The 16,090-nt window shown below is 39.7% G+C and overlaps 2 protein-coding genes across 4 annotated transcripts in view; one reads left to right on the forward strand and one right to left on the reverse strand.

Moving 5' to 3' along the window:
* The first annotated feature begins 3,245 nt into the window (after window positions 1–3,245).
* On the forward strand, window positions 3,246–14,087 carry LOC135512501 (cyclin-dependent kinase 5-like). 3 transcript variants are annotated; one of them, XR_010451421.1, is made up of 14 exons: window positions 3,246–3,533; window positions 3,884–3,972; window positions 4,086–4,153; window positions 4,353–4,413; window positions 4,619–4,675; window positions 7,606–7,701; window positions 7,874–7,948; window positions 8,045–8,141; window positions 9,476–9,545; window positions 9,727–9,787; window positions 10,003–10,083; window positions 10,417–10,852; window positions 12,311–12,478; window positions 12,750–14,087. XR_010451421.1 is itself a non-coding variant. In XM_064934601.1 (12 exons), exons 1-12 carry the CDS (start codon window positions 3,497–3,499, stop codon window positions 10,501–10,503), a joined length of 879 nt encoding a protein of 292 aa, XP_064790673.1. In that variant the 5' UTR covers window positions 3,246–3,496; the 3' UTR covers window positions 10,504–12,279. The 3 variants fall into 3 exon arrangements, 1 of the variants encoding a protein (XP_064790673.1); XR_010451420.1 differs by having other exon boundaries at window positions 12,311–14,087; XM_064934601.1 differs by lacking the exons at window positions 12,311–12,478; window positions 12,750–14,087 and having other exon boundaries at window positions 10,417–12,279.
* asic1c (acid-sensing (proton-gated) ion channel 1c) overlaps window positions 14,082–16,090 on the reverse strand; it is a 165,501-nt gene continuing 163,492 nt past the window's right edge. The window contains exon 10 of the mRNA XM_064934573.1: window positions 14,082–14,885. Within this exon, the coding sequence (XP_064790645.1) occupies window positions 14,835–14,885 (51 nt within the window). The 3' untranslated portion in view covers window positions 14,082–14,834. The remainder of the gene's footprint in view (window positions 14,886–16,090) is intronic.

Consider the following 16,090-nt stretch of genomic DNA (forward strand, 5'->3'; position numbering starts at 1 on the left):
CTTTGCTCTGAAATGCACTGTCAACTGTGCAACCTTTTATAGACAGATGTGTGCCTTTCCAAATCAAATCCAATCAATTGAATTTACCACATGTGGACTTCAATTAAGTTGTAGAAACATCACAAGGATCAAGGATGATTTTTTTATACATTTGCAAAAATAAAATAAAAAAAATCTGTTTTCATTTTCACTTTGTCATTATGGGGTATTGTGTCTAGATTGGAGAGGATTCTTTTATTTTTTATGAAGCTGTAACGTAACAAAATGTGGAAAAAGTGAAGGGTTCTGAATACTTTCCAAATGCACTGTATATCCCCCCAATAGAATCCCCATACTTTAACAATGACAGCTTCTCCATCCTAGAGGAGGAGATCAACCATTTCCAGGCCCAGGGACATGTACTAGTCTGTGTCGACGTAAATGCCAGAACTGGACAAGAACCTGACACTCTCAACACACAGCGGGACAAACACCTACTTGGAGGTGACAGTATTCCCTCCCAAATATTCCCCCCTGGACACAACCATGACAAAACAACCAATAAAAACATGTCACAACTCCTACAGCTCTGTCGCACGCTGGGCCTGTACATAGTCAATGGTAGGCTTCGAGGAGACTCCTATGGTAGGTACAGCTCATCCCTTGGCAGTAGTACTTTAGATAAATTTGTCACTGACCTCAACCCAGAGTCTCTCAGTGTTCCCAGTCAGTCCTCTAACACCCTTATCAGATCAAAGCAAAATCAGTCTATTTGAACAGAGCAATACTCAATCATGATGTGTCAGCCAAAAGGTACTGCACAATATTAAGGAATGCTATAGATGGAAGGAATCTAACGACTTCTGGGAAAATGTAAACACACTAAACAAACAACAACATGAAGACGTATCTATCCAAAATAGAGATGTATGGATAAACCACTTCTCCAATATTTGTGGCTCTATAACAAAGAACAAACAGCAAAAACATATACATGATCAGTTACAAATCTTAGAATCAGCTGTTAAAGACTACCAGAACCCACTGGATTCTCCAATTACATTGAATGAACTACAGGACCAAATACAAACCCTCCACCCCAAAAAGGCCTGTGGTGTTGATGAAAACCAGCTATATGCACACAACCCCAAAAATGAGGTAGAAACTGAGCTGCCCTTCCTAACCTCCTGCCAAATTAGAGACACATATTTCCCTCTGATTACACAGACCCACAAAGAATACCATAAGAAATCCAATTTTGATAAACTCCCATATCTATTGAGTGAAATTGCACAGTGTGCCATAACAGCAGCAAGATGTGTGACCTGTTGCCACAAGAAAAAGGCAACCCATGGAGAACGAACAGCATTGTAAATATAACTCATATTTATGTTTATTTATTTTCTTTTTTGTACTTTAACTATTTGCACATCATTTTAACTATGTACATAGTCATAATATGACATTTTAAATGTGCCTATTCCTTTGAAACTTGTGAGTGTAATGTCTACTGTTAATTTTTGATTGTTTAATTTACTTTTGTTTATTATCTATTTCACTTACTATCAAATCAAAGTTTATTTGTCACATACACATGGTTAGCAGATGTTAATGCGAGTTTAGCGAAATGCTTGTGCTTCTAGTTCCGACAATGCAGTAATAACCAACGAGTGATCTAGCTAACAATTCCAAAACGACTGCCTTATACACATAAGTGCAAGATGCAGTAGATGGTATCGAGTACAGTATATACATATGAGATGAGTATGTAAACAAAGTGGCATAGTTTAAAGTGGCTAGTGATACATGTATTACATAAAGATGCAGTAGATGATATAGAGTACAGTATATACATTTACATTTACATTTAAGTCATATACGTATACATATGAGATAAATAATGTAGGGTATGTAAACATTATGTTAAGTAGCATTGTTTAAAGTGGCTAGTGATATATTTTACATCAATTCCCATTATTAAAGTGGCTGGAGTTGAGTCAGTGTGTTGGCAGCAGCCACTCAATGTTAGTGGTGGCTGTTTAACAGTCTGATGGCCTTGAGATAGAAGCTGTTTTTCAGTCTCTCGGTCCCAGCTTTGATGCACCTGTACTGACCTCGCCTTCTGGACGATAGCGGGGTGAACAGGCAGTTGCTCGGGTGGTTGTTGTCCTTGATGATCTTTATGGCCTTCCTGTGACATCAGGTGGTGTAGGTGTCCTGGAGGGCAAGTAGTTTGCCCCCGGTGATGCGTTGTGCAGACCTCACTACCCTCTGGAGAGCCTTACGGTTGTGGGCGGAGCAGTTGCCGTACCAGGCGGTGATACAGCCCGACAGGATGTTCTCGATTGTGCATCTGTAGAAGTTTGTGAGTGCTATTGGTGACAAGCCGAATTTCTTCAGCCTCCTGAGATTGAAGAGGCGCTGCTGCACCTTCTTCACGATGCTGTCTGTGTGGGTGGACCAATTCAGTTTGTCTGTGATGTGTACGCCGAGGAACTTAAAACTTACTACCCTCTCCACTACTGTTCCATCGATGTGGATAGGGGGGTGTTCCCTCTGCTGTTTCCTGAAGTCCACAATCATCTCCTTAGTTGTGTTGACGTTGAGTGTGAGGTTACCACACTCCGAAAGGCCCTCACCTCCTCCCTGTAGGCCGTCTCGTCGTTGTTGGTAATCAAGCCTACCACTGTTGTGTCCTCCGCAAACTTGATGATTGAGTTGGAGGCGTGCGTGGCCGCGCAGTCTTGGGTGAACAGGGAGTACAGGAGAGGGCTCAGAACGCACCCTTGTGGGGCCCCAGTGTTGAGGATCAGCGGGGTGGAGATGTTGTTACCTACCCTCACCACCTGGGGGCGCCCGTCAGGAAGTCCAGTACCCAGTTGCACAGGGCGGGGTCGAGACCCAGGGTCTCGAGCTTGATGACGAGTTTGGAAGGTACTATGGTGTTAAATGCTGAGATGTAGTGATGAACAGCATTCTCACATGGGTATTCCTCTTGTCCAGATGGGTTAGGGAGTGTGGTTGAGATTGCATCGTCTGTGGACCTATTTGGGCGGTAAACAAATTGGTACTTTGGCAATGTAAACATGTTTCCTGTGTGTGTGTGTGTGTTTGCGATAATCATTGTGTAAAATAGATTATACTGTGTGAAGATGGTGGTTCTAGCTAAACTATTAACATATTTAACAAGATTGTACGCCTACAGGCTGTCTAATTGGACCAATGTCTGAGGATTTCGTTAGAAGGTAACATTAGAGGTGTTACATTTTTTGTAAATATTTCTAAGATTGACAGTCATTACAGGTTCATTATCCACATGAATGCTGTTTCACTGAGGGAATGGGTGGTGATTCACCCGCATGTTGCAGTTCATAATTTGACCGCTTTAGATGCCGGTGTAGCAGCAACATTGTAACTGTGAATAACAGCTGGCTAGCGAACGTTCGTTAACAACATTTCCACTGGGGCTGCATTCCACTACTATTAGCTAGCTAAAGGCTAGCTTTATTGACAAAATATGCAGAAGTATGAAAAACTTGAGAAGATTGGAGAGGGTAAGTGTGCCTGTTTCTTTCCCAGATAATCTCTGTTATCTAATAATGTTGTTTTCTGTTAGCATTGCTAGATCGCTAACGTTAGCCAGCTAGCGATTTTGAATGACAAGTCATTGACATGTTACACACGTTTGATATTATTTAGCTAATTTGACAATGTCTTTCCTACTTAGCAGCAAGATTAAGCCACAATTACATTTTAGTCAGTTAATTAAGTTAAGTTTGTTAGTTAGAGCTTGAGCTAGCTAGCGTGTCATTATTCCAGTCATGGGCAAGTTAGCTAGCAATGTAGCTAAGCAAGCTAACATAACCCATTCAGCCAAGCTAAAATTTGTGATTTCTTTCTGCAGGCACATATGGAACTGTTTTCAAAGCAAAAAATAGAGAAACGCATGAAATCGTGGCTTTAAAAAGAGTGAGATTGGATGACGACGATGAGGTGGGAATTATTGAGACTACAAATATAGCTATGCTAAAGCTAGTCAATCGGTTAGTTTGCTAAGGTTATGGCATATTTGTTGACGGCTCAATTTGCTTGCTGGTTTCTTGTAGGGGGTCCCAAGTTCTGCCCTGCGAGAAATTTGCCTCCTGAAAGAACTGAAGCATAAAAACATTGTGAGGTATGTCTGATGTGAATGTTGTCAATCTGAAAAATGCATAAATTAGCTATGTCCAACTAACTATTGTATGGCATACATCTTCCCGAATCAGAATTTAAGTGACTAGTAAATAACTTTTCAACAGTGTAATTTCTAGCATTATATTAAATATCTAGCTATGCAAAGAGTTTAATTCTCATTTAATTTTTGCTTTTCCTAGATTGCATGATGTTCTGCACAGTGACAAGAAGTTAACATTGGTGTTTGAATTTTGTGATCAGGTGAGTGCTGCCAGATGTATGTGAATGCCGTTTTTGTATGAAGAGGAGTTTGTTGCTTTAGCTATGACAATTTACCAAAATCTATTTAAAGTAGAAGTGCCCGCCCACAAGAAAGTTTTCTCCCCAGTTATTCACTTGTTTGATTTGATGTCTGATTTTATTTTTGCTAGGGTGCAGTGATTTAACTTGACTCTTACAACCACAGGATCTAAAGAAATACTTTGATAGCTGCAATGGAGACCTAGATCCAGAAACTGTCAAGGTGAGTCATTGAGATTCAAATAAGATGCAGAATATGGCTCTGAGAAACATGTTTGTGTAACCACACCATAATGTCCCATGACTGTAACTAGGTCAAATGCATGTAATGTCACACCAGTGGCGGTCAGTGCCGTTTAGTGCCCTGATTTATTTTTTTCAAGAGCATAGCCTTATTTCTATTACAGCATATTGGATGAGACTCATTCATATTCCATTCACCCAGTTTAATGTAACAGCGATAGGTTTAGGCTACTACATGTTACTCAAATTTTCCCAAAACCCAACATGTCGCTACAATCTATCCAATGAATGAAAGTAGGTGCACACAGGTCGAGACAAGTTTGAGGTGACAGACAGTGATATTCAATACTGCCTTGCACACTTGCTTGCATCTAGCTGATATAGGGTGTAATCATTAGTCCAACAATTGCAAACGAGTTTCTATTGGATAAATACAGGTTTTGGTCCTCGTTTTGTTTCCGTTTAAGAAACGTTTTTGAACAGAATCGGCAGAATTAATACACCACTTATCACGCTTAAACACAGTTCACTTTCATAGCAGCCACGTTGTATTCCTTCTCGTATCAATGCACTCTCCTCCTCTCACCTCTTCCCTTCACTTGTGGACTTCAATGCACAACACATCAGCTGTATGTGACCAGGCAACAAGCCAAGCTAAACCACTACACACAGCCTACATCATTGTCACCATATTATGTAAAGTATTTTTTTATTACCTTTATTTAACCAGGTAGGCTACTTGAGAACAAGTTCTCATTTACAACTGTGACTTGGCCAAGATAAAGCACAGCAGTTTGACACATACAACAGTTACACATGGAATAAACAAACATACAGTGAGTGCAAATGAAGTAAGATAAGGGAGGTAATGCAATAAATAAACCATGGTGGCGAAGTAATTATAATATAGCAATTAAACACTGCAATGGTAGATGTGCAGAAGATGCTTGTGCAAGTAGAGATACTGGGGTGCCACGGAGCAATACCAATACAGTATGGGGATGAGGAAGTTGCAGGTGCTGGGTGGCCTAGTGGTTAGAGCGTTTGACTTGTAACCGGAATGTTGCAAGTTCAAATCCCCGAGCTGACAAGGTACAAATCTGTCGTTCTGCCCCTGAACAGGCAGTTATCCTAGGCCGTCATTGAAAATAAATGACAGATGGGCTATGTACAGGTGCAGTGATCTGTGAGCTGCTCTGACAGCTGGTGAGGGAGGTAAGAGTCTCTAGCTTTAGTGATTTTTGCAGTTTGTTCCAGTCATTGGCAGCAGAGAACTGGAAGGAGAGGTGGCCAAAGGAAGAATTGGCTTTGGGGGTGACCAGTGAGATATACCTGCTGTGTTACGGGTGGGTGCTGCTATGGTGACCTGTGAGCTGAGATAAGGCGGGGCTTTACCTAGCAGCGACTTGTAGATGACCTGGAGCCAGTGGGTTTGGCGATGGGTATGAAGCGAGGGCCAGCCAACGAGAGCGTACAGGTCGCAGTGGTGGGTAGTATATGGGGCTTTGGTGACAAAAAGGATGGCACTGTGATAGACTGCATCCAATTTGTTGAGTAGAGTGTTAGAGGCTATTTTATAATGACATCGTCGAAGATCGGTTGGATGGTCAGTTTTTCCAGGGTATGTTTGGCAGCATGAGTGAAGGATGCTTTGTTGCGGAATAGGAAGCCAATTTAATTTTGGATTGGAGATACTTAATGTGAGTCTGGAAGAAGAGTTTACAGTCAAACCAGACATCTAGAATATGTGGACAACTACAAATACCTAAGTCAGAACCGTCCAGAGTAGTGATGCGGAACGGGCGCGAAGGTGCGGGCAGTGATCGGTTGAAGAGCATGCTTTTAGTTTTACTTGCAATAATGTCATAGTCAATGTAGCTAATAGAACTAACGCGTTAGTAAACCCACTACAATCATGCAGTAACGTTAGTGTACAGTCAGTAAGCAGTTACACGGGCGGGCCCCGGTGGCAATAAATTAGTAATACCAAAAGCTTACCATGACTTGGAAGAGTTCCAGTGTTGTGTTAAAGTCATAGCCAGCTATCTAACATAGCATCCCTCTGTTTGAGCAGGGTGTTTCAATGTCTAACTGTATTTGCTAGCTAAGTGAAACTGAAGGTGAAAAAAAAGACTCTTGCTTCTCCTTCATTTTGGAAGAAATTAACTGTTCAAATATTGTCTTCCTCTCTCTTTGAGTCAACTACTAACCACATTTTATACACTGCAGTGCTAGCTAGCTGTAGCTTTCAGTACTAGATTCATTATCTGATCATTTGATTGGGTGGACAACATGTCAGATCATGCTATTGACATTTGTTTATTCCATGTGTAACTCTGTTGTTTGTGTTGCTCTGCTTTGCTTTATCTTTGCCAGGTTGCAGTTGTAATCCTACCTGGTTAAAAAAATAAAATGCTGCAAGAGCTCTGATAGGCTGTAGGACAATGTCCTACAGCCTGTCATAATTACTATAAGTCTATGGAAGGGGGTGAGAACCATGAGCTTCCTAGGTTTTGTCAAGTCAATATAGCCACAGGAGAACGACGCTAGCTTTCCTCCGGCTGCACCATTGTGCTACCCTACAGAGTTCTGTTGAAGGCTACTATATTCTTTCCAGATAGTGTGTTTTAATAAATTCTTTGTTGACGTGATTATATTTAGTTTAGTTTCATTTAAAAATTATAACTTTTTAAATGTTTAGACCTTTTTTTATTTTTATAAAATTCACTGAGGATGGTCCTCCCCTTCCTCCTCTGGGGAGCCTCCACTGTGTGACACAAATTATCGTGTAACTCCGAAGACTACCACCAATGTCCCTCTCATTAATAATGAGAATGAAGTATTACTGCTTTGTTGTCTTTCTGTATCTCTGTGCTTAACTCATTCTTTCCCTACTTTCTGTATGTGCAGTCGTTCATGTACCAGCTGTTGAAGGGGCTTGCCTTCTGCCACAGTCGGAATGTTCTCCACAGAGACCTGAAGCCACAGAACCTCCTCATCAATAGGGTAAGTCAGTGGAATGTTAGGCTTTGACTGGTTAGGTTCTAGTTCTTGAAAGTTAGAGGATACACTGTGCTGTAAGTGTCTTAACTTAATTTCTGTTTATCTTGCTTGGTTAGTGAGAAAATCATTTACCTTTTCCATAGTCTACAATGTGGAATGATTTGCTCCTTTTTAGAATGGGGAATTGAAGCTGGCTGACTTTGGCTTGGCTCGAGCCTTTGGAATCCCAGTGAGATGTTACTCAGCAGAGGTGATATGACAATTATTGTATTAATTTGGATACGAGCAAAGAAAATGAATGCTTAAATTACTGGTGACATTCAAGCTTCTCTCTCTCTCTCTGTAGGTTGTGACATTGTGGTATAGGCCCCCAGATGTGCTCTTCGGTGCTAAGCTTTATTCTACCTCTATTGACATGTGGTCTGCTGGATGCATATTTGCAGGTATGTATAACCTTGAGGTCAAAATTGCACAGCAAATTAAAGAGGATGATTGTACACTCTACTTACCTGTGTTATATTCTCTGAGTCACCCAGAAGCTTCTCGACCCATTTAATTTTGCCTATCAACCTAGCAGAGGAGTTGATGATGCCATTCTTACCCTCCTTAACATGGTCTATAGACATCTAGAGGGTGCCAAATCCCATGTTAGAGTTCTGTTTGTTGATTTTTTTCTTCTGCCTTCAACATAATCCAGCCCTACATTCTGGCACAGAGACTCATTTGGGACTGCTCTTTAGATGGGGGGGGGCTGGTTTTGTGGCTGTTGGACTTCCTGAGCCAACGCTCATAGCGAGTCAAAATAGGTCCCCAAGTGTCAGACATACGCAATACCAACACAGGCTCTCCTCAGGGATGTGTTTTGTCCCCACTCCTGTACATATTGTTAAGTTCGCTGATGACACTGCCTTGGTCAGCCTGTTGCATGATGACGAGGAACATCATCTCCCAGTCCTAGATGACTTTGTAGAGTGGTGTGAGGAATCACACTTGGTCCTCAAGACCAAAGCGATGTGCATAGACTTCAGGAAGTGTACAACACCTTCAGAGATCAGAATATAAAGATTGTCGAGGAATACAAATACCTTGGTGTCCTCTTGGACAATTAACTTCAGTGGAGTAAATGTACAGACCTGACCTACAAAAAGAGCCAACAGAGACTATTTTCTCAAAAAGCTGGGATCTTTTAATGTAGGCTGTACTATACTGACTCTGTTTTACAAATCTTTCATTGAAAGTATTTTAACTTTTTGAATTATTTGGCAATGGCACTGTCAGCCAGAGAAATCTGCTGAGAAGGATTATCACCAAAGCAAGGTACTTGGAGTCAAACAGAAAGGCCTGGATGAGATATTTAAGGTCAGGGCCCTCCGCAAGGCTCACAAAATCATTTTAGACCCAAGCCACCCCCTGTACCCGGACTTTGAACTGCTCCCCTCTGGGCGCAGGTATAGGGCACCCCTCAGCAGGAAAAACAGAACTAGACATTCATTTGTGCCAAGTGTGATATCCCTCCTAAATAGCTCTGGCTAATTTTCCTATTGACTCAGTAAGGCCGCAGGCTAGTCTTTAAAACATTTTTTTATATATATATATTTTTATATTGGTATGTAACTGTTAGGAAAGTTGTATAGTCAATTTTGTTTTGTATTTAAATGCCACTTTAAACGTGTACATGACACTGCAACAATATTTCCCCATGGGGACAATAAAGTAAGTAAATAAGTTAGGGCCTCTACCTTTTGATCTTCTATAACTTTAGCTTTTTTTCATTTAGAGTTGGCAAACGCTGGAAGGCCCCTTTTTCCGGGTAATGACGTTGATGACCAGCTGAAGAGGATCTTCCGATATCCTTTCAGAGATGTTTAGATGGTAACCAGGTTCAATATACTGTCTGTGTTGTATGGTATGTAGAAACAAAGACACGGAAACTAAAGTTGGTCCACTTTGTTGAGATTAATCTATTGCAATGACTAAACTTTACCAGTCCTATTTACTGGTGAAAGTCTTTCCTTAATGCTGTGGCACATTGTTGGGTACACCAACTGAAGAACTGTGGCAGACAATGACAAAGCTTCCAGACTATAAGGTAGGCTATCCCACTGATGTTGTCAATTACTGATGACCATTCAGAAACTCATGTTTTCTACTGCCTTCAGGAAAATAAGAATATATGATTTACAAGGTATGAGAGTAATTGACATTTGTAGATCAGATTCATCGATAAGAGATGGAACAAATATTTTCTGCGCTGCTGTCTGTTTACTGTACATCCATTTTCTCTATCATTGTTTTTACCTACAGCCGTACCCCATGTATCCAGCCACGACCTCACTGGTGAATGTTGTCCCCAAACTCAGTAGCACAGGACGGGATCTCCTGCAGGTTAGTATTCCCCCACCATAACCAATATATTAATCAGTATACAATGTATTATCATGCTATATTATTCCTTGATGTTAACATAAACTTACAATGCAATGTCCTTCACTGTAATACTCTGAATTCATATGTTCCATATGAGCAAACCCACACTGGAGTTACAGCAAACTAGTTGTGTGTAGTGTACCTGGCAGACAGCTTAGACAGGAATGTCACGTTGTCACTAGGTGGAGTCAGTGGCTAAGCTTTTCCCAAATGCCACTTGAATACTTAAGACATGTTGCCTTACAAACAACACACATCTGACTTGCATTATTTATTTTTTCTCTCTTTTAGAATCTGTTGAAGTGTAACCCTGTCCAGAGGATCTCTGCAGAGGAGGCATTACAACACCCTTACTTTGCTGATTTCTGCCCACCGTAGATGAGGTGCCCAAACACGTCACTCAACTGAACCTCCTCCATCGGAATCAATCCTCTTTCACTCCCATCTTCTCAACAGGATCTGTCTATCCCGACTCCCTACAAGGCTCATCCTTCAGCAGCACCTGTTTTGACTAAGACACTTCCCTTCAGTTCATCCTGTTGTGCCTCCAAATGGAATCAAGTCCTTGTGGGCTCTGCAATATTTTAGATTTTGTTAGCAAACCTGTCTGCTTTTGTCTGTGAAGCGCACTGATATGGAAACATATATAACATGTAGCGAATAACAAATCTGGATCCAGAGAAACCGTGAATCCTTCTGAGCCATTAGCTGCGCAGCAGAGTAAGAGGTATGAGCAATTGAAGTTGTGTGCTGCATAATGTACTGGCAAAATGTAGGTATATGGATACATTGTTCAAATAGGTTTAATGTGCTACTGCTGTTAACTTGTCGATGTTGCATTTATTGGTCATAAGATTGGAGACAGACTTGCATATTTCCCTTGTTCTTCATCATAGTTTTAACAATATTCCACTTACAATAGGAGATTGTAAAATGGAGGGGGGGCATATTTATCAGTTACTTCTCAGGCTTGCTTTTTGTGTTTTTTTTTTTGTGCACTTTGTAAATAGCAGTTGCATTTTTAATAGTTTAGATCTCATCTACTCTATCAAGTAAAGTTGAACACTGAAAGACGGTATTGTCAAAGCTGGGGCCAACGGATATATTTTATGAACAGTGGACCATACGAACTTGAGTCATTGCTTTTATTTTATAGTTACATTTTTGTAACTTTGTACAATCTTTCATAATTGACCTAATCTCTTATAGCTTAAGAGAAAGTGAAGAGGAGGAAATCCACTGATACCTGTATTACCACATTACGATTGTTTTGCACCACTCTGACTTTGACTGTTCACTCAGATGGGTAACTTAATTTTGGCAAGGAACTAGCACATTTTTCAGTATTATTTTACTCCAGCTACTTATCCCACCAAAGCCACAATTATAAGTAATCTACCAAAACATTGATTTGCATGGAATAGGGAAATATGTATTTTGATGATGTAAGATGACAAGCAGAATGCATGTATTTATTGATAATTGAATGTCTGCTTATGTGTGCATTGTCTTTTTTTTCTATCAAACAAATTACTTTCAGGAGTTGTATAAGCTCTTCTTATTCAAATAATGACAATTGTGACACTTAGTTCCATGGCATTTTTACAGCTCTTTATAGTGTGCATTGATGTTTGCATCTGAGTTGAGATTCAGTTCCATTATCACATGCAGATAGATATGTTGGATCTTAATTTGACCAGTTTCTCACAGCAGAAAATGTGAATTATTGTGTGGATTATAATTAATAGACATTTTTATAGAGTTTGATACATTTTTAGATGGTGCAAATAAAGTCTGACATTTTAAAGTGAAAATTGCAAACTTTAGAAGCCTTTTAAACCTCAAATACACTACAAGTTTGCATTTCCTGTTGTGCAGGAAATTTCTTGCAACAGGGTGATAAAATTAAGATCCTACATCTGTAAAGACAAGCAATTCCAGTGCTTATTTTTTAGACAAGACTGCTGTAGATTATTAGTTTAAATATGACTCGTTTCTATTTTGAAAGAAGAATGGACTTTGCACTTTTATTATTATCATTGTTTTATTGTAAAACTTGGGTCAAGTATTTAGACAATTGCTGTGAGCAGTGGTCTTTTTGTGTACATTTTAAAACACAATGGTTCAGTATTCAATAAAGTGGACTCAACATTTTTTTGTTGTTGGAAAATGATTTCCTTTTCAGTAAAATCAAGACAAAGCTCCATCAATTTCAGAGCAGGGGCACGGTGGAAAAGATGGTCAACAACCACCAGAAGTGAAGAGCCTTTTCCAACTTTCTGCCCTATGCACCAGCTGGCGTGAGTGAATTTCCGTTAAGATGTTACCATGGTCCATCACCCAGGATTTTAAAGTAACTTTTTGCACCAAATATTGACAAATAGAATACCTCAGTTACACAAATGGTTCAAATAGTTGAAGGAACTCATATCATGGAGTGATATGTCACCATGTGTCTCCCGACCCCTCCTGTCTCAGCCTCCAGTATTTATGCTGCAGTAGTTTGTGTCGGGGGGCTAGGGTCAGTCTGTTACATCTGGAGTATTTCTCCTGTCTTATCTGGTGTCCTGTGTGAATTTAAGAATGCTCTCTCTAATTCTCTCTTTTTCCTCTTTCTCTCGGAGGACCTGAGCTCTAGGACCATGCCTCAGGACTACCTGGCCTGATGACTCCTTGCTATTCTCAGTCCACCTGGTCGTGTTGCTGCTCCAGTTTCAACTGTTCTGCCTGCGGCTATGGAACCCTAACCTGTTCACCATGCTACCTGTCCCAGACCTACTGTTTTCAACTCTCTATAGTAGGAGCAGTAGAGATGCTCTGAATGATCAGCTATCAAAAGCCAACTGACATTTACTCCTGAGGTGCTGACCTGTTGCACCCTCGACAACTACTATGATTATTATTATTTGACCCTGCTGGTCATCTATAGACATTTAAACATCTTGACCATGTTCTGTTATAATCTCCACCCGGCACAGCCAGAAGAGGACTGGCCACCCCTTATAGCCTGGTTCCTCTCTAGGTTTCTTCTTAGGTTCTGGCCTTTCTAGGGAGTTTTTCCTAGCCACTGTGCTTCTACACCTGCATTGCTTGCTGTTTGGGGTTTTAGGCTGGGTTTCTGTACAGCACTTTGTGACATCAGTTTATGTAAAAAGGGCTTTATAAATACATTTGATTGATTGATTGTTTAAGGGTAGATAAAGATGGTGTTACATGATCTACATGTAATTACATGAACGATGATGCATAGAAGACCAAACAATGCTGATTACATTTCCAGATAATTCTGCACGTGATGTTTCACGTAAGATTGAGAATGTTACACCTGGTTAGGAGAGGGTATTCATTATTTAATGGATATTTAAGGTCAATCACATGGTGGGAGTATCATATACATACAGTACATAGTGCCAGTTGATCCTAGTTCAGTTCCACAGCTGTCTGTAGGCCTCCAACAGTGCAAGACATACTATCATCTACTCTCTGTAAGATCCAGTCTTACAGAAGAATAACATTCCTTACAAGCCAGTGGCCACATACTGTACGTACAATATATATATTTTTGTTGTCAGGAAACATATCCCGGCTTCTCAGCCCCATGTTCAATACTTCATGGTCACTGAATATTGCACAACCCTAAGCCTAGTTTTTCATTAAGATTTTTTCATTCTAAAGATTGAACAGTACCCTACCACACAACATGGATATTAACCATCTCGCTCCCAACAAAATAGTAAAGTAACATGGCGGCTGATTATACACATGGATTATACACATGGAGTACACAATGATCATGCAAGGAGGAAAAGAGGTGAGGCGCAATAACAATACACATCATTAAGCTGCAAGAATGAAGGTCTTTAGACTATTAGTTGACATAAATATACAATACTGTCATCTACTTGGCTGTAATTTATTATGCTATAAAATACCCATTAAAAGACTTGAATCAATAAGCACAACCAGTATTGAGGTATTATTCAAATATGACAGGATCATGTCCATATTCTGTTTCAGTCTACTGACTATTGTGTTGCTTCTGCTCTGCTATTCTTTGATTGGCATTAAGGCAGGGTTAGATAAGGATTCTAGTATGGGACACAGTATGGCGTAGTACAAAGTATACATAAAACGTTAACCCCTTAAATTTGCTACCTGTTTTACTTTCAATCTCATTTATAATGAATTGAATGTAAATTAGATTGATGCTTACAAACATAAGCAAATAGTTGCAATGTATTCTGATTTCTGTATTTTTTCAGGAAGGACAGGTGATACCCCCTTGGTGGTGAGTTTTATAACTAACCTCCACATTGTCATGAAAGACCAGACGACAATGGGGGACACAGTTAACACCAAGACAATGTCACATCATCAGTTGTGGTAACCCAGTACAAAAATGAATTCCTTTATGCCAAATCCACAAATTCCATTAGTAGGGGAGTTGTGTGACCAGACTTGAAAATAAACAGTGTTAATAGCATTGATTTGACAATTACATTATTTTTGGACCAATGCATTTATTGCTCATAACAAAACACTGATTAACCATATCTTAAAGTTTACAACTTCAAAAAATAGACCCTTACTGAGTGATGTTTGGCTTGGTTCTAGTCTCACCCAAGACAAGGCTTATCCCAGGATACATAGTTGGATATAAGACGTGCCAATAAGGTAGCCAGTCTTGATCAGAGAGGGAGGTAATTGGCTCAGGAACCAAGGCTGATCTCAAGGTCTTTGTGCTTCTCATCAACAGTCATCTAATAAACAGACAAAAGCATAGAAATATAACTTCTAGAATTAGACATTTTCCATAGGAAAAAGGGTAAAGCTACAGATGTCACTTTGAATGTCCCTTTGAAGTGTTCTGGTTTCTTTTCTCTAAAATGACCACATAACAAAGTTTAACATGACTTGAACTAATTTCACATAGATAAAAAAAACTATGTTGTTAGCTAATTAATGCAAAGATCAACATGAACAGTAGCATATGAGAAAATAGACACAAAGGATTTACAAAAAAAGGTATGTACATAGGAAGATGGTTAAATATATAGTTTATTATATTTGATAATTTACACATCACAAACTGACTGTTAAGTTAGTCTTATTACATGTACTGGAATTCCAATAACAATAGTATATAACAATGCAATTATACAATGCATTTCAGTGTTTTAAACCAACTGAACTGAATAAAGTAGGGAACCTGGGACATGTATGTTTTTGAAGCACTGTATTAAACTGCCTCTGGCATCTAACAAATTCTACTCTGTGTCCGGTCCTAAAATTAAATAGAAGCTGGAAGACACTTGAAGTCCACTTGGATAACAACACAAACTAATGGACTCTTGGGGTAGGCCATTGTGTGCTCGTATGGCAAGTCTGCAGCTCCCTTGTCCTCCAATTCCCTTATGGTGCAACAGCAGTAATACATTTTTTTGTCTTTTTTTTTACATACTATAAACATATCAACATATGAGCGAGATTGAATTTCTTAATGGCATTTTGATCTGGTATTTACACATTTCAATCATTATTTAGAACACCACCTTGACAATGTTTGTACTCCACTAGTTTCCAATAGAGAATAGTTTACGATCACAGGGGACTTGTGCTAATGAGTGTTTTTGTAGCAGTTAAAAGCCATGGTCATGGAACAAAACCATTTGAACAACACCCACATAAACTAACTTTAAGTTTGGTGGATCATCTTGCTTGTTTGTCTATTCTATTGAAAGTGGTGATGAAGAGGGGGGCTGAGTTACAGCAGACTCCTGTGAAGAGTGTCCATTTCCAGTGACAGTACGGTCAGTACGACTCTTTTCCCAGAAAAAATGGGAAACCACGACAGAAGAAAATGTTGTCATTGATGTACATTTTTTCAGCAGTAAGCAGATAGAAAGCATGTCGAGCACTATATATAACAATGGGACATGTTCCTATTTTCCCCAAATCTCATGGA

This window comes from Oncorhynchus masou, chromosome 3 (genome assembly GCF_036934945.1).
Source record: "Oncorhynchus masou masou isolate Uvic2021 chromosome 3, UVic_Omas_1.1, whole genome shotgun sequence".
In the NCBI taxonomy this organism is placed as follows: Eukaryota; Metazoa; Chordata; class Actinopteri; order Salmoniformes; family Salmonidae; genus Oncorhynchus; species Oncorhynchus masou.

Excerpts from the sequence above, each read along its gene's own strand:
- LOC135512501 (XM_064934601.1), top strand. The coding sequence starts at position 3,497 with ATGCAGAAGTATGAAAAACTTGAGAAGATTGGAGAGG. Across the intron at positions 4,154-4,352 it reads AAGCATAAAAACATTGTGAG|ATTGCATGATGTTCTGCACA; the intron begins GTATGTCTGATG and ends TGCTTTTCCTAG. Across the intron at positions 7,949-8,044 it reads TGAGATGTTACTCAGCAGAG|GTTGTGACATTGTGGTATAG; the intron begins GTGATATGACAA and ends CTCTCTCTGTAG.